General features: G+C 42.6%; 1 protein-coding gene across 3 annotated transcripts; it reads left to right on the top strand.

Annotated features, from left to right (window-relative positions):
- Positions 1-1,836: 1,836 nt before the first annotated feature.
- LOC109898107 (terminal uridylyltransferase 4) lies at positions 1,837-22,185 on the top strand. Of its 3 annotated transcripts, none has more exons than XR_004211218.1 (29): positions 1,837-1,965; positions 3,306-3,854; positions 4,024-4,175; positions 6,749-6,865; positions 7,166-7,343; positions 8,822-8,910; positions 9,391-9,442; positions 9,825-9,894; positions 10,138-10,264; positions 10,569-10,688; positions 10,884-11,069; positions 11,420-11,594; positions 11,943-12,511; positions 12,788-12,938; positions 13,176-13,262; positions 13,383-13,486; positions 13,606-13,663; positions 13,801-13,904; positions 15,029-15,232; positions 15,400-15,477; positions 15,637-15,814; positions 15,904-15,951; positions 16,061-16,143; positions 16,397-16,533; positions 16,783-16,943; positions 17,295-17,392; positions 17,612-17,752; positions 18,557-18,733; positions 18,933-22,185. XR_004211218.1 is itself a non-coding variant. In XM_020492909.2 (29 exons), exons 2-29 carry the CDS (start codon positions 3,392-3,394, stop codon positions 19,019-19,021), a joined length of 4,632 nt encoding a protein of 1,543 aa, XP_020348498.1. In that variant the 5' UTR covers positions 1,837-1,965; positions 3,306-3,391; the 3' UTR covers positions 19,022-22,185. The 3 variants fall into 3 exon arrangements, 2 of the variants coding, with proteins under 2 accessions (XP_020348498.1, XP_020348497.1); XM_020492909.2 differs by having other exon boundaries at positions 16,397-16,512; positions 17,612-18,209; XM_020492908.2 differs by having other exon boundaries at positions 17,612-18,209.
- The last annotated feature ends 742 nt before the right edge of the window (positions 22,186-22,927 follow it).

The following is a 22,927-nucleotide window of genomic DNA, read 5'->3' as shown; positions in this document are numbered from 1 at the left end:
CTCTCTCGTGGTTATGGCGAAGGTGACCACAGATAGTATCTAGATGCATGAAAGATAATTAAGTCGAGAAGAGTGTGAACCTCACCCCCTCTAACCGGGTGAAATAATGGCGAAAATGGCGTTCAGGATGATTCTTCACCACTTTTACCGTGAGACCTGAGTCCGAGCCAACAACCTGTACACAGCATCCAGTCGAAGCGATCAACTGCCTTTTCTCCCAGGAGTGTGAAATCACTCAATGTGGGGTGAGCATGGAGAGAGATCCTGTCCAAAACTTCTCATGCTGCTGGTGTACTGGTAGGGAAATGGACATAATGAACTGTAAAGGACAGTGACATTATCAAGGGCCATCCACTTTGAACATGTGCCATTAAAAACATGAACTGAAACACTACCTGAAGAAGGGGGGGGGGGGGGGGCATCCATGTCCGTAATTGATTTAGGCTTATCCAAACTTGTTTATTTGGGGTATCAATTTGATTGTGGAGGTCTGCACACTGCGAAATTGATAGTAATTTAGACTAAGAATGCATTTAGATACAAATCTATCATTACCACAAGTGATGAAAATAGTTCATGCTAGAAATATAAGATTAATATTGTGTATGTGAATGTAAATGTACATTCTGCCAGTATTGGTGTGTGCTAAGTTAAGGGTCTTAAATTAAAGTGATAGAACCAACATGAAGCACTAATGACTGTCATTCTAAATTTGGGTTGGATGATTTATCAATAGTTATAATTATGATTTGGAAAGGCAAAGCTTCTAGAGACAGAGCTATGCCCCTAAATTGTGAGGAGAGCCACCACATTGTAGTGTAGGCTAGCCTTGTCCAAATCGCATTCTTAGCAAGGTTGGTATGAAACTTATAACACATGTTCTCTCTTTTCCCTGTGCAAGTCAAGTTTTATTTAGAATTCAAGGCACACTTAACCAGCATGGCTACCACAGCATTCTGCAGTGATATGCCATCCCATCTGGTTTGCGCTTAGTGGAACTATAATTTGTTTTTCAACAGGACAATGACCCAAAACACCTCCAGGCTGTGTAAGGGCTATTTGACCAACAATGAGAGTGATGGAGGGCTGCATCAGATGACCTGGCCTCCACAATCAGATGACCTGGCCTCCCGACCTCAACCCAATTGAGATGGTTTGGGATGAGTTGGACTGCAGAGTGAAGGAAAAGCAGCCAAATAGTGCTCAGCATATGTGGGAACTCCTTCAAGACTGTTGGAAAAGCATTCCTTGTGAAGGTGATTTAGAGAATGCCAAGAGCGTGCAAAGCTGTCATCAAGGCAAAGGGTGGCTACTTTGAAGAACCCAAAATATAAAAAATATTCGGAATTGTTTAACACTTTTTTGGTTACTACATGATTCCATATGTGCTATTTCATAGTTCTGATGTCTTCACTATTATTCTACAATGTAGAACATAGTAAAAAATAATGAGTAGGTGTGTCCAAACGTTTGACTGGTACTGTATGTTTCAGTAAGATTGGATTTTTAGGATGGAACGTAAGTGGCAGAGAAATTGAGGTTGTGGTGGCAGCTGCAGAGAGGTATTTGAGTATATGAGATTTTACCTCAGAAGAGTTACATGGTGTGTTAAGAGGTGGTGTCCCATCCTTTCAGGTTGTTGGCCTGAAGTAGGACTAAATATATTTAGATAGTGGAGTAGGGTGGTGTTTTATTTTTTTTGTGAGTGTAGTGTTAAATGTTAGGGTATTGTTTTTTAAGCAAAGAATAAGGAAGTTATACTCCAGTCTAGTAGGTGGCGGTAATGCAACATTTATTGGATGACAACCGCCGTTAAACCTCATGGAAGAAGACAAAGTGTAGAGGGATTAACATGGCGTCTATGGTTGCTGTGTTGATCGGGGCCGTGGATGAGAAAAACAATATACTGAACAGGAACATAAATACGGTCTAGGTCCATTTTCAGCTAAAAACCTGCATATTACAGTAAGGCATTAGATATTATTTGTGGACGTTTGACGATTTTGTCGTGCATCCGTTTTATAGAGTACCTAGCTAGTAAAACAATTGTCAATAGAAACGCTAAACCGCCAGCGGAGATATGCCTAGTTTGCGAACTAGCTAGCCAGCCATTTATTAGCTACTTTGACTTATGTAGCTGTCGTTAGCAAATACATTTGCTAGCTAGCTAGGAAGTCCGTGCGTGAGCTTGCGGATATGTATTTGTCTCGAGACGTTTTTAATACATTTTAGTTTGCTGCTTCTGCAGGGTGTCTCGCTGTGCGAGAAGGCCCTTTCGCGATGTGGTTTCGTTTCTTAATAAACAAGTGCTTCAGCCATGGTTTTGTTCAGCTAGATGCTTTTAGCAACGCGGGTGTATTTACATACACTAGCGTTGCTCCGAATTGTATTGGGTTGCACAGAAAACTGTCCGCGGGAAGCCCGTAGTTAAATAAAATAAATAATATTTTTAACTTACTGTGCTGGTTGGACATTATGAAAACATTGAATTTGAAGCAAAATATAAGTTATAGGAATGTATTGTAAGTGTAATGAAACAGCAGGGAGCAGGTCTCGAGCCCGAGGTCCGGCGCGCTATCGACTGTGCCGCAAAAGCATGCGCAAGCGGCAGAGTCGATAGCGCGCCGGGTCGAGGGTTCGAGACCTGCTCCCTGCTGTTTCATTACAGTATTATTAAACGGACTTTCCAAACGTGGGACTATTGTAGAACCACTTCCTCTCTGGTTACCTCATGTCAATATAAAAGTCCCCCACAGGTTATTCCCTTTTCGTACATGTAATAGTGCAGGACTTTTATTTTGATATGAGGTTAGTATGTCTACAACAGACCCACGTTTTGGAAACTGTTTAATAATACATGTCTTTAACTAGATGTTTCGTTAACTTCTGGCTTTTTGGGCTACCCAATACTATTGGAAGCAATGCTAGTGTATGTAAACTCAAAGCGTTGCTAAAAGCAGCTACTAACCAACTAGCGTTAACTATGCCCTTTGTTATATTGTAATAATGTGTCTTTGCAATGAACATAGCTAGTTATAATTTTACCTTTTTCTGAACCGGTCCAACTAACCATATATTTTCCTAGCTTAGATGCACTCTTGTTTAATCAGGCCTTTGGGACTTCATTGCAGCAAAGGTTTTGCCACTGTCCGTTGGCTACTTTCTCAGTTCCTCTTATCAATACCCAATTACTTCAATATATGATTTGATAGTATTACTATTTAGTATATAATAATAGTTTAGGCTATTGCTCTTCTAAGGTAAATGTAGGTAATGCCAACAATGAATGCATTTCATCTCTCCAGGTTTTCGTTGGACTAGCTGCCTCACTAGACCCTGATCATCCTCAATACAGAGTAGCAGTTAGAGTGGGAGAGGACAGGATCGAGGCATGGAGGAATCAAAAAGCCCATTCAAATCAGTCAAGCCCTCTCGCAACGAGGCCAAGGGAGCCAAAGCTTCATCCTCTGCCAGCTCCAGGCCCCTGAAAGAGGCTCCAGCCCAGAGAGAGTGCCCCAAGCCTGCCACTGCCTGTCGGAGCAAGGAGAACATCACCACAGCCAGGGAAGACCATAAGGACCAAGGCAGAGCCTCCACTGCCAGCCCTCAGGGCCCAGGGAGAGGGAAGCCTCGTAGGCCAACTGGTAGGACCAACTCTGGGGAGAGGGGGAAGGTGAGACTTGAAGGCCAGCGGCAGCAGAGGGGTGATGCTAGGCCCTCGTTGGTTACAGGACGCAGCCCGGCTGGTGTAGGTGGAGACAGAGACACAGGAGCCACAGGTATGGTGGCCACTTCATCTGAAGAAGGCCTTACTTTACAGACCAAGACAAGTCCATTGAAGGAGAAGTCACCGGGTGAGTTATTCTATACTTTACATAACTATAGGTTAATGTTTGAGCCATTAGCCACTATAATATGTCTCTGTTAGAGACCTCTTGTTGTTGTTTTGCCATGGAAACTATTCTTGGTCAAAATATTTGTTATCTACAGCTGTTTCAGAATTCTGCCTGTCTGTGTTTGCAGGTGAGAAGGCTGGTGCTGTGGTGGGCACAGGGCAGCCTGCATTGGAGGTCAACGAGCGTTGTCAGGGTAGAAACATGACCTCTGAGCAGAAGCTGGGTCTCAGACAGGCTGAGGAGCGCCTCTACAGAGACTACATACACAGACTGGTCAAGGTGAGGAGAGAAAATAAGTTGCCTCAGTTTGTATCAGTCAACTGTTGTCTGTATGTATTGTCTGTATTAGTTACTGGAATTTATGTACACAATTGCACATTTTAAGGCAGCTTCAGTCTCAAGTTAGATCGATCTGATGGTGCTGATAACCAACATTTGGGTTATTTTTCATTATTTAAGCAGCTACCTGACCCGCATCGGTTAACCTCTTTCAGCTAGGGGGCACTATTTTTCTGTTTTTAAAAATAGGCCCATATGCTAGAATATGCATATAATTGACAGATTATGATAGAAAACACTCTAAAGTTTCCAGAACTGTCAAAATATTGTCTGTGAGTATAACAGAACTGATATTGCAGGCGAAACCTGAGGAAAATCAAACCAGGAAGTGGCCTCTATTTTGAAAGCTACATGTTCCATAGCCTGCCTTCGCTCCATTTTAAAGGGATATCAACCAGATTCCTTTTCCTATCACTTCCTCAAGGTGTCGACAGTCTTTAGACATAATTTCAGGCTTTTATTTTGAAAAATGAGCGAGAAAGATAACATCGCGTCGGTGGATAGCTGGGTGTTCCCATGAGTTTTGCTTGCATAACACAGTGGGGCAGCCATTGACTCTCCCTCTCCTACTGAAAAAGAGACAGTGCCGGTTGATATATTATCGATTATTTATTCAGAGGATTGATTATAAAAGACATGTTTCTGTGGACATTACGGATACTATTTGGAATTTTCGTCTGCGTTGTCGTGACCGCTCGAGCCTGTGGATTTCTGAACATAACGCGCCAAACAGAGTTATTTTGGATATAAAAATAATCTTTATGGCACAAAATGAACATTTATTGTGTAACTGGGAGTCTTGTGAGTGAAAACATCCAAAGATCATCAAAGGTAAGCGATTAATTTTTATTGCTTTTCTGATTTTCGTGACCAAGCTACTTTGATGCTAGGTGTTCATAATGTTTTGTTAAAGGGATGGGTAGCGTCAAGAAGTTAAGAACAAGTTTATCTTTAATGCAACCGCTGTGTCAGATTTAAAAAATGCTTTATGGCAAAAGCACAATATTGAATATTTTGAGAACAGTGTTCAGCCACAAAAACAAGCCATACAGTTACCCCCCAAATTGTGGAGTCAACAAAAGTCATAAATAGCATTATAAATCTTCACTTACCTTTGCTGATCTTCGTTGGAATGCACTCCCACAAGAAATATTTGTTTTGTTTGATTACGTCCATATTTATGTCCATATTTGTTCACGCGTTTAGTTCACTATTCCAAAGGCACAATGCGTGAGCGCAAAATCCAGACGAAAGGTTGTGTTCCATTACAGTTTGTAGAAACATGTCAAATGATGTTTACAACCAATCCTTAGGGTCTTTTTATAATACATCCTCAATAATATTCCAACTTGACAATCGCGTATTCATTACAGAGGAAAAAGAAGGAATGGCGCGCCCGTGTGACCGGCAGTAAACAACTGATTGGCCTCAGCCTAGTCCACTTGTTGAAACCGCTCTTATTCAACACCCTTCCACAATAGAAGCCTCAAACACACATCATATTGGATAGGCAATCACTTAAATGAAACTACAAACCTCAGATTTCCCACTTCGTTGGATTTGTCTCGGTTTTGCCTGCCATATGAGTTCTGTTATACTCACAGACATCATTCAAACAATTTTAGAAACTTCAGAAGGTTTTCTATCCAATGGAACTAATAATATGCATATATTAGCATCTGGGATAGAGTAGCAGGCAGTTTACTCTGGGCACCTTATTCATCCAAGAAGGTCAATTATTTGAATTCCATTTAGTTTTTTTCCTGTCAGCTCGATGTTCAGTTTCTGTAGAGATAAATCAGATTAAGCCGAACTGTGCAATATGGTAGGGAGTTGTAGTTTCCAACGGCCCAATATTTGACATAGTTTAGCAGAGAAAATTGGGTAATTAACTACAATGAGCATAATCCATTGCACGCCTGCTTACTTGTCTATGTGGAACAGACACAGAGACCTAGTTGACACAGAGAGAAAAGAACACGTGAGAGGGGTAGAAAGCAGTTGCTTTGCAAGGTGTACTTGAAAATGCATGATCTAAGTGATTTGACATAGTTGGTAGCCTGTTCAGCAGGCATAAAAGTAGGCCGTATTTACTTTGAAGAACTAATCAAATTGTGATTTTGTCTGACAGCATAGGCAGCAGCTCTATAGAGATGAGGACTTGGAATAAATAGTCATCCAATTAAATATTTTATTAAAGTAATGCGAATCAATTATGGCTAAGGGATAAGCAGTAATGGTCAGTCACTACCATCATGGGATTTCTATTTATTGTTTTATTCTGTGTTGCAGTATTCAAACCACAATGCATAGTGCATTTAATGTTTAAGTCCTATCAACTTGTAATTGGTTAATTAGAATTATCACCAGGTAAAACTGTTTCAATGCTAATAGTCAACAGCTCAAGACGTAGAGTTAAGGTTTCCATGTCTACAGGGCAGAGGGGTGGGGCACTATCATATCATCATCTCTTACATGTGATTGGTTTCACTGCTCTATCTCCGCCTCTACAGCCGTCTCCTGAATACCCTAACTTCCAGTATCTATGCAAGCTGTGTTCTGTACACATTGAGAACATACAGGGGGCACACAAACACATCAAGGAGAAAAGACACAAGAAGAACATCATGGTGAGAGAAAAAGCTACTTTTATTTAATTTGTCATAATTATCATGTTCTCCAACGACAACTGATGTGTATTGTAACTTAGAAGGGAAACCTAGGCGGTTATTTCCATTTTTATGACATTTTAGAAGTGGAAATGTTTACTTGAAGTGGAGCTTATTGATGTGTGTGTCTGTTTATTTTTCCTCTATTTTTCCTTCCTCTGTATCCCCCCCCAGCATTCTCCCTAGTCAATTAGACAGGGCCATTGGATATTTGGATTCACCATGCCTTTGTCCCTCTCCACTCTGCTGTAACTGTTTTAGGATAAGCAGGAAGAGAATGAGCTGCGGGCGCTGCCTGCCCCCTTCCCAGCCCAGCTCGGAGCCGTTGACGCAGCCGTCCTCCGAGCGGCCAACCAACACGGCATCTCAGACCAGGACTTCCTGGTGCGACAGGAAGTGGTCGACAGGATGGAGGAGATCATCCAGCAGCACCTCTCAGGTAACCAACTCTTCCTATCCTTCCTATCCCTGTCATCTAGGCCTCTGATCTACAAAGTCTGAATGGGTGAAAGCTGTGCAACCACAGCTGGTCTTTCTCTTGAATGTGCGTGTCCAATAATGTCCACTTCACTTTCATGCGCATGTCACGTGTGGCAGCTGTGGCAGTGTTTTCCCCTTACTGCCACAATGACATGCAGATCATAATGCATTGATATTAGGGCTGGGCGATATGGCCTAAAACTCATCTATTTTTTAAAATATTTTTTTTCACTTATGGGCGGTTCACGATATATATCAACAAACAAAATATTATCTCTAAAGAAGCTTTTTTCTGTACAATTTAAAGGTCAAATACACTGAATTTATACCTAGGCCGAATTATATGCTTTACACAACCATAAGACCCACTAATAATTTAAATATTTTATCAAAATAGTTGTACCTGCTTTTTTGTTGTTGTTGCAATAATCACTGATCTGACTTTCAGGTCTGTCTATAAAAATGCCCTTTTTGTTACACATTTATACAGAACCAACAGGCATAAAATAAAATAAACACCCGACTCATGAACAATCTCTCAGGCACAATCCCAGGTGCTAGTGAGTAGCCAGCTAATCTTTATATTTCAAGTTTAGTCAACTTAGATCATGGTATAATTTCATAAGCTCTGAAAGGAAAAGCAGTTCAATTGTTATGAGCACAACCGTCCATCTCCTACTGTTTGAACAGCATGCTAGTCTTTCCACTTTGTTCAGATGTTGAAATCAAGTTGGCTACCATATTTCTCAGAATGAGAATGAGTTGCCAATTCCTTATATAAATAGTTTTATGTTTATTGCACAAGTTTATAAGCCTAAACAGCTAGTATTTTATTTTTTCTTTCTTTCCCTAAACAGCTAGTATAACAATCATTATTTGATAAAAATGCTGCTAGCGATACGTGGTACGGTAATGTGCATGCGACAAACTGAGCATTAATTCTTCAGAATGATTGTTCATTGGTACATCCATTTTAGTAGTGTCTGTTGTCCTCGAAATTTGAGGAGTTGAAACATAAACAGGGTATGGTTAGAAAGGCTAACTTCTCCTCTATTACAGTAAAATAATGTATATTGGTTTCGGTGTCCATATGCCTGATTCTGTTGGACCAAACCAATGCAGTATTAAATGATACACTGAACAGTAAGGTTCAATCCAATGTGTTGTATTGAGTTAGAAGTGTGAATATCGGTGACTGGATTTCGTGTAGCAAATCCGCAAAACATTTTGAAAAAGGGAACAGCGCGAACAGGACGCTAAGGCCACTGACATTTTTCCTAGTGGTATCGCGATACCTCATGGTATCGTGATACTTGTCCTGCTATCATATGATGAGTGAGATGTTGGTATCGTGACAACACTAGTAGGGAGATTATATGATCTGAATCATGTATAATGCTGTTTAATGTATGGCTTTTGGTGTTGTTTCTTATCCAGTTTGCTCCCTTCGGCTCTACGGCTCCTGTCTCACCCGATTTGCCTTCAAGACAAGTGACATTAACATTGACGTCACCTACCCCTCCACTGTAAGTCTTTGTTGTGTTCTCACCTAACCACTAATGCAAGTTATATAAATGTTAAGTGGGTGCACATCAAATTGTTGTTAGTGTTAAGACGTATCTTTGGAGTTAACAGTTACATCAGGGTTAATCAATACATGGCAAACAAGGGAAGGAGGCTATTCAAGACTATTGGGACATGGCCTTGGTTTGCATCATCACCTCAATGTCAGTCTGTATCGGATGATCAGCGATTGCTCTTCAACATGATTGTCTTGGATAGGATTTAACTGATTTGGGTAGTGCTTATTAGTTAAGAGGATCCAAGTACCTGTGAATAATAGGACTTCTAAACAGGACACTGTAAAACAAAACACATTTAACAGTGCGGACCGAACCGAGTTAACCAAATTGACACCCCTAATGAATGCATTTGATTGAATTTGATATGATCAACTTTGATGCCGACCCTGACTAACAAATGACATGCTGTTGTTGTCTCTCCAGATGACCCAACCAGATGTGCTGATACTAGTACTGGAAATCCTGAAGAACAGCAGTGAGTGTTGAACAGCCCTGCATGAATAAACACTGTCAGTGTAGAGAGCGACTGTAGATTCAGCACAAGGAGGATTGTGTTGTGGCACCAGACAGAGTCAGTGAGCTCTTTGTTCCAGCCCACAGGCCAGAGCAGGGAAGAGTAGAGCTGTACTGAGTTGTGTGTTAGGCTGGAGAGTCCATATTAACCTCTTTGAATGAAGAATGTTGTTATGAAACGAGAACATTTATAGAAAACCTGATAACTAATGCACGTTAGTTTTAATACAACCCCTCTTTTTTTCAGAAGTTACAGTATGTCAATTGGGGAGCCAGCCTAGGAGATAATGTTGTTGTCTTTGAGTTTGGGAGCAGTCAAAGAATGTTCACCTTTCTCTTTACAGCTGAATATTCTGAGGTGGAGTCTGACTTTCACGCCAAAGTTCCGGTAGTGTTTTGCAGAGATGTCAACAGGTCAGTGGAATGTCAACTCTACTGCTTTCTATTAGCTCTACTTTGATCTATTTACAACATACTACTGTTTGAAATATCCTCTGAGTTGCTGGATGGTTTTCATTCCTGGGCACATTATAGCAATACATTTTGCAACAGAAAACAAAAATGAGTTTTTTTCAGGTAGCCCCTCTCTGTTTCAGTCAGTTTTCTTCCGTTTGGTGCCTAATGAATACAACCCTGATGAGTTTGTTGTCTCCACAGTAGGTTGTTGTGCACGGTGAGTGCAGGTAATGACGTAGCCTGCCTCACTACCAACCACCTGGCTGCCCTGGCTAGACTGGAACCCAGACTGGTGCCTCTGGTCCTGGCCTTCCGCCTCTGGGCTAAGGTAAGGCTGGCCTGGGGGACATTCTCTTTAATGGATAGTATACCATCATATGATGTAAATGGTATCTATCTAGTGCTTTTGATGATGACACTTTTTCAATGTTCAGGCCTTTGCTGACTAAACCTAAACCTCTTCATGCCAACAGTTCTTAAAGTTTACTGTATTTGTCTGTGGGTTTCATTGTAATGAGTCAATGATATGATGGCTCGACATACCTTTGCATACTGTAGCTTTAGTTGTTTTGATGACACCAACAGCCCCTGACCAGAGACAATGATATATTTGGTTGTTTCCGTTCCTCTAGTTGTGCCACATTGACTGCCAGGCGGAAGGGGGTATCCCCTCCTACTCCTTCTCTCTCATGGTCATCTTCTTCCTCCAACAACGCAGGGAGCCCATCCTCCCTGTCTACTTCGGCTACTGGGTAGGTGACACCACAGAAATATAATAACTAGAGTGGACATCGTTCTCTTTGTCACGCATTTGATCATGTTAATAGAACTGGTCACCATTATGACAGGCACATTTGAAAGTAATAAATTACTTTCAAGTGACAAGTCATAACATGTTGCTGGCTTTTCTGTTGTTGATAGCTAAGCTATGTTGTGTTCTGTTTCAGATTGAAGGCTTTGACGTGAAGCATGTGGACGAGTATCATCTGACGGGGATAGAGATGGATATATTTGTGGGGTGGGAGCACAGATCCCCCAGTACAGAGGGACGGAGGGATGGCAGGGGGGAAGGACGGAAGGCCAAGTCTGAGCAAAAGAAACCTGATGTGAAGAACCGGCATGTAGCGGGGAAGGTGAGTAGTCCGGGAGGGGAGGGACTACTCACTGGCTCTGCAAACAGCACACTCACAATATGGTCGAGTTCTGAATTTCTTCACTTTTCCCAAAAAGTGGACATTTGCTCACTCTCCCCTTTATGGATTTATTAGATTGTTTTGCATAAGCTAGCTCGAGAGAAATCTGACACCAGTCTTTTGGTAACACTTAATGACAACTTTCATAAGTACACAGTCCATGAAGGGAAGTGAACGAGGAGAGAATGTGACCGTTACTATGGCTTTCAATAATATATATTTTTTTATGGCGCTTCCTGAACTAAGCCTATGTCATTGACATAGTGTATTTCCCACTCTGTCCCTCCCAGACGCGTCTATCCTTGGACCTGGGTAAGGGTGTTTCCCTGGGCCAGCTGTGGCTAGAGCTGCTGAGGTTCTACACGCTGGAGTTTGCCCTGGAGGAACACATCATCAGCATCCGCCTCAAAGAACTTCTCTCTCGAGACATGAAGAACTGGCCCCGACGCAGGCTGGCAATCGAGGGTAAGTGACAGAGAGGGGGCGGGGAGAGACCGCTAAATGGGGGTGTATTCGGAGAGGTGAAACGATAGAAACGTACTCAATAGAGCTGACATGTCATTGTATTCTACATGACAGACAATCAGGTTTGTTTTACACAATACATTTTTATGTGTGACTAGACTCCTTTGTTACCTATTTTGACATTACTATTTGTCTCCCTCAATGAGCCTGCTGAAGTACCAGGGGTTAATAGGTTGGGGTTGGAAAGGTCAGAAGGACCTCTTATTTTTTATTATTAGATTTCTCAGTGAGTTTCTACACCCCACTACCACCTTTCAAGTCGTCATCCTCCATTTCCTGTTCTCTCAGATCCGTTTGCCCTGAAGAGGAACGTCGCACGCAGCCTCAACAGTCAAATGGTCTTTGAGTACATCCAGGAGCGCTTCCGCACCGCCTACAAATACTTTGCCTGCCCGCAGAGCAAGGACCGAAACACCGTGGAGCAGCAGAGAGGCAAGAATATAACCAAACATGGGGGCATGAAGCAGGAGGAAGGCGAGAGAAAGGGTGAAGATGGGTCTGAGAAGAGTGGAGGTGGACAGGGCGATGGGAATGAAGGGAAAAGTCAGAGCTCTGAGACAGGTCAGAAGGAGGATGGTGAGAGTGATGAAGAGGAACGGGCTGAGCGGACTCAGGAGAAGGAGGAGAGGGCATTGAATGGCGGGCTTATGGACTTGGTCCTTAGTGGGGGGGGGACTTCTACGGATGGGGCTGTAGCGGAGCCTGGCACCACTCTGGAGCCTTCTTCCGCCTCAACCCATAACGGCCTACTGGATAGGGATGAAGAGGAGGAGAACCATGTGTCAGAGAAGCAGGGACACATTGCACCAGAAGATCTGCACTATATCTTTGACAGAATGATCTTCACTGGCGGAAAGGTAACACCTTACTCATCAAACTTGTTTTCCAATGGACAATGTCAATTCTATAACTGATTTGACAGCACATTTTGTATATCTTTATGTAAGTTCCAGAACTCCTTTGCCATAATTGTAATAGTTTGACTCATGGATTTGGCTTGAAGTTTATGAGAAAGCAGGTCTTTACCATAGTTTTCAGGTATTATCTTAATGAGTTTCTGGTCATTTGGATGTTCACAGGTTCTGCTTTCCAACAGGTCAATCCTCTTTATTATTTGATTATCCCCCCTGCAGCCTCCTACAGTCGTGTGCAGCACATGTAAGAGAGATGGCCATCTGAAGGACGAGTGTCCTGAGGACTTCAAGAAGATCGAGCTCAAACCGCTGCCCCCCATGACCGACCGCTTCAGAGACATCCTGGATGGTCTTTGTCGACTCTGCTACCGTAAGTCGTCCGCTGTTCAACATTCTTGTGCCATCTAGGAAGGAGTTTGAGTGATTTTTTTTGTCCAGATTTTGTCCTAGCATATCTTCTATATTATGGAGCGAAGACAGGTGTCTTTAACCATACACTGGTAAAAACAATATATATACTTAAATAACACACACAGGAATACTCAAGCACGCTAAATATCATTTTTATTTTCCTGTTTTTTTTGTTAAATATCTGTTGTGTTTGTAGATGAGCTGTCCCCTTCCCCTGGAGAGCAGCAGAAGAGAGAGCAGATCCTGGGTAGTCTGGAGAGGTTCATACAAAAGGAGTACAATGGTACGTACAGATAACAACTGAGTTGCATATGTAACAGCAGTGTAAAGGAATACGGAACTTCCTATACAGTGTTACCACTTCAGTGTGTTACTATAAAACATCTGTGATATCATTCTACAGACAATGCCCAGCTGTGTTTGTTTGGCTCCTCCAAGAACGGCTTTGGTTTCCGTGACAGCGACCTGGACATCTGTATGACCCTGGAGGGCCATGATACAGCAGAGGTACATTAACTCACTAGACTGGCACCCATTTTGACATTTTAAACTAAGCCTTCAATTCATTGTCGGATCTCATCTCCCTAGTCATTCTGAGATGTAAATATGTCTACCTCTACCAACAGAAGTTGAACTGCAAAGAGATCATCGAAGGCCTAGCCAAGGTGCTAAAGAAACACACAGGTAAGAGACCAGTTCGTCCACAACACATTACATTGACTCCTTTCAGAATGCAAGGTTTGACTGCTTGCTATGAGTACAGAGTAGACAGTCATATTTTGTGACTTGGTGATTGATTAACCTGTGTTTTCCCATGTCAGGTCTGAGGAACATCCTGCCTATCACAACAGCCAAAGTGCCTATTGTGAAGTTTGAACACAGACAGAGCGGACTGGAGGCAGACATAAGCCTCTATAACACTCTGGTAAGCGTCAGTCACTGGTTAACAGGTCCTTTTGTAACTCAAGCTAAGTTGCTATTATCTACATACTTGCTTACTAGCTTAAAAGTTCTTATGGGCGGGTGGGACAGAAGTGTCCCACCTGGCCAACATCCGGTGAAATTGCAGTGCGGGAAATGCTAAAATACCAAATTCAAATATTTAACGTTCTTGAAAATATGTGTTATACATCAACATTAAACTTAATTTATTGTTAATCCAGCCGCTGTGTCAGATTTCAAAAAGGCTTTACAGCGAAAGCAAACCATGCGATTATCTGAGGACAGCGCCCCGCATACAAACACATGAAAATCATATTTCAACCAGGCAGGTGTGCCACAAAAGTCAGAAATAGCGATATAATTCATGCCTTACCTTTGAAGATCTTCTTCTGTTGGCACTCCAAAATGTCCCAGAAACATCACAAATGGTCCTTTTGTTCGATAATGTCCTTCTTTATGCCCCAAAAATGTCAATTTATTTGTCGAGTTTGATTCAGAAATACACCGGTTTCAACTCGTCCACAAAGTATCTAATAAGTTACCTATGAACTTGGTCCAAACATTTCAAACAATGCCCCTAATCCAACCTCAGGTACCCTAAAACGTAAATAATCGATTAATACCGGACAAAAACAACGTGAAGCGCGCTCCAGTTCATGCGCATCAAAACAGTAGAGTCCACCTGGAGTGACACTTACAATGAATAGCACTACTTCTTCATTTCTCAAAACATTGAACAATTTCTAAAGACTGTTGACATCTAGTGGAATCCATAGGAACTGCAACCAGGTTCCTAATAATAAGGGTATCCCATAAAAAACAATTGGAAAATCCTATGACCTCAATTTTTTTCCCCTGGATGGTTTGTTCTTGGGTTTTCCTTGGGGTTTCCACATATGTTATACTCACAGACAGTTTTAGAAACTTTAGTGTTTTCTCTCCAAATCTACCAATTATATGCATATCCTAGCTTCTGGGCCTGAGTAACAAGCAGTTTACTTTGGGCACGCTTTTCATCTAGAGGTGAAAATACTGCCCCCTACCCAAGAGGTTAAGCAATTAAATGCATGCATCTGTATGGATTCATTGGCATCAGTCCTCTTCCAGGCTCAACACAACACCAGAATGCTGGCTACCTACGCTGCCCTGGACCCTCGCGTGCAGTTCCTGGGATACACCATGAAGGTGTTTGCGAAGCGCTGTGACATAGGTGACGCGTCCAGAGGAAGTCTGTCATCCTATGCCTACATCCTCATGGTGCTCTACTTCCTGCAGCAGAGACAGCCCCCTGTCATCCCTGTTCTCCAAGAGGTACTGTTTACTTACCCTCTGTTAACCCTTTTTACAACCCCAAAGTGGTTACTTATACAGCTTGTCTGTATGGACGTAGCCCACACCAACAGAACATGCTGAAAGACTTTTGTAAAAGGATTTATAAAAAACTTAAGGAAATAACCCAATGTTGATCTTTTTCTTAGGTCTTTGATGGACATTCTGTACCACAGAGGATGGTGGATGGTTGGAATGCCTTCTTCTTTGATGACATTGAGGAACTGGTGAGTTGTTTGGTCATCAACACTACTGAATGTAACATCCTACATGCCTGCTTTTCCTAAATTATGTTTTTGTTGTTGCTTACTAGTCATTGTAGTCAAAAGCGTTCTCTAAAAGTTCTGAATATAATAAAGCTCACTATCTGTTGACATCCCCCGTAGCGTCAGCGTCTGCCAGAGCTTCCGCAGAACCGTGAGACTGTGGGGGAGCTGTGGCTGGGCCTGCTCAGGTTCTACACTGAAGAGTTTGACTTTAAGGAGCTCGTCATCAGCATCCGCCAGAGGAAACGTCTCACCACCTTCGAGAAGCAGTGGACCTCCAAGTGCATCGCCATCGAAGGTAGTGAAACTATCCTTCTCAGTCACATTGTTGTGATGATGAAAGGACCAATTTGATCACTGATGACAGACTTTTTTTGTTTTCCTTAGATCCCTTCGACTTGAATCACAATCTTGGTGCTGGAGTTTCTCGCAAAAGTAAGTGAACTATGTCTCCTAAAGTCATCCTTAGGAGGCCAATTCTGTGTTGTCTCTAGTATTTCTGTGATCATGGTCCCTAACACACCTCCCCTCTCTCTCTCCTCAGTGACTAACTTCATCATGAAGGCCTTTATCAACGGCAGGAAGCTGTTTGGTACTCCTTTCTACCCCCAGCCTGGCATAGAGGCGGTATGACACACATTAGGAATAGGACTGTATTAACAGAGTGTTCGAGTATGAGTGCTGGTATAGGTTCATTGCCTTTTTAAATGACAATGAGTAAGAATGGGACCTGATCCAAGATCGGCACTCTGAAACACATTGTAAGAATGGGCATTGTTGCCTTGACACGGAGTTGCATTTATGAACACGTATCAAATGGTTCCATTTGTCTAAGTAAAGTCTGTTCTCATGTCTAACAATGTTTTCTTCTGTGGTACAGAACTACTTCTTTGACTCCAAGGTGCTCACGGACGGGGAACTTGCACCTAATGACAGGTGCTGTCGGATCTGTGGCAAGATCGGTCATTACATGAAGGACTGCCCCAAAAGACGCAGGTACACAGGGAGAGAACATCAGTGAGTTTTTTGGGAACGTGTTTGTGTGTGCAGACCTGGGTTCAAATACTATTTAAAACATTTTCAATACTTTGAACATTTGCTTTAGCATGCTTGCAGTGCCAGGTGTCACCGGTTTGCACTTTTGTCTGATGGTTCTATTGCAACAGGCATAGTATATATTATTTGAACCTATGTTGGGTGGTGTTTCCATGTTTGATTGAACGAATCCTCTGTTTCTGTGCGTGTGTGTGTCATTTGTCCAAAAAGGGGGATGAAGAAGAAGGAGAACGAAAAAGAGGAGGATGTCAAGGATGGAGACGATCATGAGCCACGGGAGCGTCGCTGTTTCCAGTGTGGTGAAATTGGTCATGTACGGCGGGACTGCCCAGAGCACCGCCACCTTAGACAGAAAGCCGCAGGGGGACCAGGTACAGACTCACACACACACACACACACACACACCTCAATGTCCTTTTATTTGACTACTTTTTAATGGGTACAGGTGACGTAATGTATATTAACTGATACCAAAGAAAATACTGTACCAAGTTTGACTATGATTGTGTTTAGAAGCTCAACTTTATTTGAGTGGTCCACAATGTTTGATTTATTTATTTATTATCTGAGCTAGTGGATCACAGCAAGAGTATTTACCAGCTATGTATACAGTAACTAATTCATGATTGAAGACCTGTATTTTCTCATTACTAGTACTGCCCAGCACAGGGCAGCAGTGGGACAGAGTAATGTATGTGGTGGTTGGTTTCTGTTTCTTCCAGTTTCCCACATAGTGCGAGCCATGGTAAGCTCCCAGTCCATCCCCATCCCCCAACCTCCCCAGGACCTCCCTGGACGCACCAGACAACCTTCCGAATGTGTGAGTACAACAGGGAATTGTCTCTCTCTCCCTTAGCCACCCTAACCATGTTCAAATGTAATGCATTGAGTACTGTTGCAGCTAGCTTCTTTATCTATCAATACTTGTATGTATGTATGTATGTATGATACATTTATTTTCTTTTTTTTCCTGTCTTTCCCACTACCTCCTGCTCCCTTGCTGTCTCTCCAACTCTGCTCTCTCGGTCTCTCTGTCCAGTCTGATTCCCGCCAGACTCCGCCCTATTCCCCTCAGCCCACCCTGTTCTCCCAGGGTTCGAGCCAATCCTCCAGCTCCCCCCAGCCCTCCTCTTCCAAGACCTCCACCTCCGCTGGAGGGGTACCCCACAAGCAGCCCCAGGTTCCCCTCTCTCTCTTTAGCTTCCCTCCCTCCCACCCAAGCCAGTACCACCACCCTGGAGCTCTCACTGCTCTGGGGGTACTGCCGTCCCACCACAACCAGCACCAATCACACCTGTCCCAGGGACACCAGGCCCATCACCAACCTCACCACCCCTCCACCTCCTGGCCCATCCATGGCCCCGTCCTCCAGACCTCCAGTGGCCCTGAAGGGCCCTCCCCGCCTGGCCTGAAATTCCCCTTACGCCAGGCCCCTGGGCAAGGGAATGGGAACACCGGCCCAGGGGGGTCTCCGGTGGGTGGCAGCCCCATGAACCTCAATGACCCCAGCATCATCTTCGCCCAGCCGGCGGGGAGGCCCATGGGGTTGGGAGGAGGGCCGGGACTGGATGGGCACTGGCACAACCACCTGGCACAGCAAGGGTCACTGGTGGCTAATGGCACTGTGGGCAAGTCAGGTACACACTGGGTGGCACTGTCTGTCTGTGTTAGGTCTGACTGTCTGTGTCATTCTGTCCACGTCTTTGTTTATTTGACTGACTGTGGTCAGATTCTGTCCTTGTTCTGGGAGTCTTTAGCAGTAACTGTCTGTTTCCCTGTTAACGGTGCTGATTGTGTGGTCAGGTAAGAGACACGAGTGGTTTTGGCTACACACTTAATTTACTGTTCACAAAAAACTGGTGCTAGGACAGAAGGATATTATCAAATTATTGTAGTTGGCTTAGTTTGTTTGTTTTAAATTCCAAGGATGTTTTGCTGTACCGAATTTGAAGACCTCTCCATTCCACCCTCCCTCCCCCCGCAGATCCGGGCTACCAGACCCAGTTTGGGGGGGTGAGTCAGCAGGGCTCTAGGAATTGGGAGCACAGCAACGCAGCCCACTACTCCCAGTCCCCGTCCTGGCCCTACCGCATGCCACAGAAATTCATCCAGCAGGGCAACGGGTGCTACCCACAACCCGGCAAGCCCGTCATGTCCCAAAGTAAGAGGCTCAGAAAGCGAGAGGAGAGAGGGAGAGCGAGAGACAGACACAGGGTCAAGAGATGTACTGCTAGGATGCCACCTCTCATTTAGTATACTTTTTTACTAAATGTAATCTAAATTATTTACCCCTTCAATCTTAGAAAAATGCCCCTACAGCAGTTAACTTTACTTCCTTGTTTGTCTTGACTCCGCCCCAGGTTCTGTGGTGCACCCCAGTCAGCATTTCCCGCTCCTCCCCCAAGGACGACGACATGTCAACCTCAATTACATCCAACAGAAGAAATGAACTTTGAATTCTAAACTGTGCTCACATAGCATATTCATTGAATTAGGTTTTATGGTCCTTCACCATGACAAAACAAAAACGATATAATCGAACATTTACATAATTTGGTCACACTACTTTTTAAATGAATTTGATCATTTTTGTACATTTTTAACATTTTTCCTTTGGTCTCCTTACATTGATTTGTGATACAAATGTCATATTTTAATACCCCCATTTTTGAAGGGGTCCAAAAAGTGTTTATTTTATTGTGTAAAGGAAGTAGGTAAAAATATTAGCTGTACTCATACTTTGCTTGCTTAAGGATAAAAGCTTTGAATTGATATTTGTCAAATATATATATATCATGCCCACCCCTATCAGATAGTTACAGTGCCTTTAGAAAGTATTCATACACCCTGACTTATTCCACATTTTGTTGTGACAGCCTGAATTGAAAATGGATTCAATTGTTACAATTCACATTCACGACAAAGTGAAAACATGTTTGTAGAAATATTTTGCACATTTTATAGGAAATGAAATGCATGCGTGGAATTTACATAAGTATTCACACCCCTGACTCAATACTTTGTAGAAGCACCTTTGGCAGTGATGACAGCTTAGTCTTTCTGGGTATGTCTAATCCACACCTGGATTGTGTAACATTTGCCCATTGTTGTTAAAAAAAATCCTCAATCTCTGTCAAATTGGTTGTTGATCACTGCTAGACAACCATTTTCAGGTCTTGCCATAGATTTATGGCAAAACTGTAACTCGGCCACTCGAACATTCACTGTCGTCTTGGTAAGCAACTCCAGTATAGATTTGGCCTTGTGTTTTTAGATTACTGTCCTGCTGAAAGGTGAATTCATCTCCCAGTGTCTGGTGGAAAGCAGACTGAACTAGGTTTTCCGCTATAGGATTTTTCCTCTGCTTAGTCATCAACATTAAGAAACAGAACGGAACTATCTGAAACTCCCCAGTCCTTAACGATTACAAGCATACCCATAACGCAATGCTGCTACCACTATACTTGAAAATTTGGAGAGTGGTACTCAGTAATGTATTGGATTTGCCCCAAACATAACACTTTTTTTCAGGACTTTGTTGCAAACAGGATGCAACAGTTTCAGAATAATTTAATTTTGTACAGGCTTCCTTCTTTACATTCTGTCAATTTAGGTTAGTATTGTGGAGTAACTACAATGTTGTTGATCTATCCTCAGTTTTCTCCTACCACATCCATTAAATTCTGAAATTCTGTTTTGAAATTCTGTTTTAAAGTCACCATTGGCTTCATGTTGAAATCCCTGAGCGGTTTCCTTCCTCTTCGGAGTTAGGAAAGACGCCTGTATTTTTGTAGTGACTGGGTGTATTAATACACCATCTAAAGTATAATTAATAACGTTGCCATGCTCAAAGGGATATTCAATGTCTGTTTTTTTTATTAGTTTTACCCATCTACCAATAGGTGCCCTTCTTTGCGAGGCGTTGGTAAACCTTCCTGGTCTTTGTTTGAAATTCACTGCTCGACTGAGCCAATTATCTGTAAGGTATGTGTGGGGTACAGAGATGAGGTAGTCATTCAAAAATCATGTTAAACACTATTGCCCACCTAGTGAATCCATGCAATTTATAATGTGAATTATGTGAATATTTCAGCTTTTCATTTTTTATTAATTAAACATTTCTACAAACATAATTCCACTTTGGAATTATGGGGTATTGTGTGTGTGTGTAGGCCAGTGACCCAAAAAAATCTCAATTTTAAATGTAGGTTGTAACAACAAAATGTGGAAAAAGTCTAGGGGTGTGAATTATTAAGGCACAATTAAGGCACTGTATGTTGTGCCAAAAATACCTATAGTAAGTGTCAACATTTTAAAATGAATAACAAAGTCCCCCAAAAATACTTTAAACACTTTGTTTTTGGTGACTATTTGTTGACTGCAGACAATTTTGGCCAGTTTCCCCAGACAGATTAAACTTAATCCAGGCTGTATCTCAAACGGCCGTGATTGTGCGCACAATTGGCCCAGCGTCGTCTGGGTTTGGCCGGTGTAGGCCGTCATTGTAAATAAGAATTAGTTCTTAACTGATTTGCCTAGTTAAATAAAGGTCAAATCGTTTAAAAAAAATCCTGGACTAAAATGTTTAATAGAGATTCTTAATCTGTCCTGGAAAACACTGCCTTGTTTTTTTGTTTTTTAAAATAGCCGATTGGGACAGCAAATTGTTGTCGCTCTACGTACAATGCAGTACAGTATGTTTTTCACGATCATCTTCGGTAATGATTTACATAACTGCAGCTGCTATACTAGAACATGGATTTAATCAGCAGGACACTGGTATTGGCATGTATTGCATACAATGTCACTGTAGTATTATTGATTCATACATTTGTTGATTCTAAAGTTACAGATTTCAGTTATTACATAATGGTAGTGGTTGTCACCCAAGTGAACATTTTCCTAGAAATGCCTCTGAGGAATGTTTTTCTCTCAAATGTATACAGTCTGGTAGAACTTTTCCTGTTAGTCTCAGGTAAACCAGAACAGTAGGGGACAGAGGTAGGAAAGGAAGGATGCAAGTAAGAATGTATGCTTATGAATAGGTGGACTGAATAAGTGCTCATGATAACTACTAAAAGCTAGTTATTGCAATTTCAAAACTATACTACACACAGGCATGAAGGTTGTAAGGCTGGAGTGTGGGCCCAACCTTGCTGTTTGGTCTGGTCTTCTATGAGGTGTACAGGTAGGCAACCTCTCCACTGGCCGGTCCCTACACCCTGGCTTCTGGTGGGGAACATGCCCCAGCTACTGAACAAACCTGCACCAACTTTTGCTGAGGCAGTGGTGTGAAGTAACTAAGTAAAAATGCTTTGAAGTACTACTTTAGTAGTTTTTGGGGGTATCTGTACTTTACTATTTGTATTTTTAACAACTTGTTCTACTACATTCGTAAAGAAAACAGACTTTTTACCCCCATTTTCCCCGACACACAAAAGCTAATGCTTTGGAAGGACAGCAAAATTGTCCAATTCACACACCGTGTCAATATAATGAGATGTCATGCCTCTGATCTGGTGGACTCACTAAACACAAATACTGTTTGTACATGATGTCTGAATAATGGAGTATGCCCTGGCTGTCTGTAAATAAATACAATTTTAAAAATGGTGCCGTCTTGTTTGCTTAATATAAGGAATTTGATATGGTAATCTAGTATTTTATCCATAACTGTACTGTACTCAAAAGTAACAGTATCTGGTGTGGCCTGCAGCTGCATCAAGTACTGCAGTGCATCTCCCCATGGACTGCACCAGATTTGCCAGTTCTTGCTGTGAGATATTACTCCACTCTTCCACCAAGGCACTTGCATGTTTCAGGACATTTCTGGGGGGAATGGCCTTAGTCCTCACCCTCCAATCCAACAGGTCCCAACAGATCCGGGCTCTTCGCTGGCCATGGCAGAACACTGACATTCCTGTCTTGCAGGAAATCACGCACAGAACGAGCAGTATGGCTGGTGGCATTGTCATGCCAGGATGAGCCTACAGGAAGGGTACCACATGAGGGAGAAGGATGTCTTCGTTGAGATTGCCTGCAATGACAACAAGCTCAGTCCGATGATGCTGTGACACTGCCCCAGAGTACAGGCCTCGGTGTAATGCTCATTCCTTCGACGATAAACGTGAATCCGACCATCCGAGACAAAACTGCAATTCGTCAGTGAAGAGCACTTTTTGCTAGTCCTGTTTGGTCCAGCGACGGTGAGTTTGTGCCCTTAGGTGAAATTGTTTCCGGTGATGTCTGGTGTGGACCTGCCTTACAACAGGTCTACAGGCCCTCGGTCTAGCCTCTCTCAGCCTATTGCGGATTGTCTGAGCACTGATGGAGGGATTGTGTGATCCTGGTGTAA

Source organism: Oncorhynchus kisutch, linkage group LG10, assembly GCF_002021735.2.
Source record: "Oncorhynchus kisutch isolate 150728-3 linkage group LG10, Okis_V2, whole genome shotgun sequence".
In the NCBI taxonomy this organism is placed as follows: Eukaryota; Metazoa; Chordata; class Actinopteri; order Salmoniformes; family Salmonidae; genus Oncorhynchus; species Oncorhynchus kisutch.
This window is presented reverse-complemented; position numbering and strand designations above follow the sequence as displayed.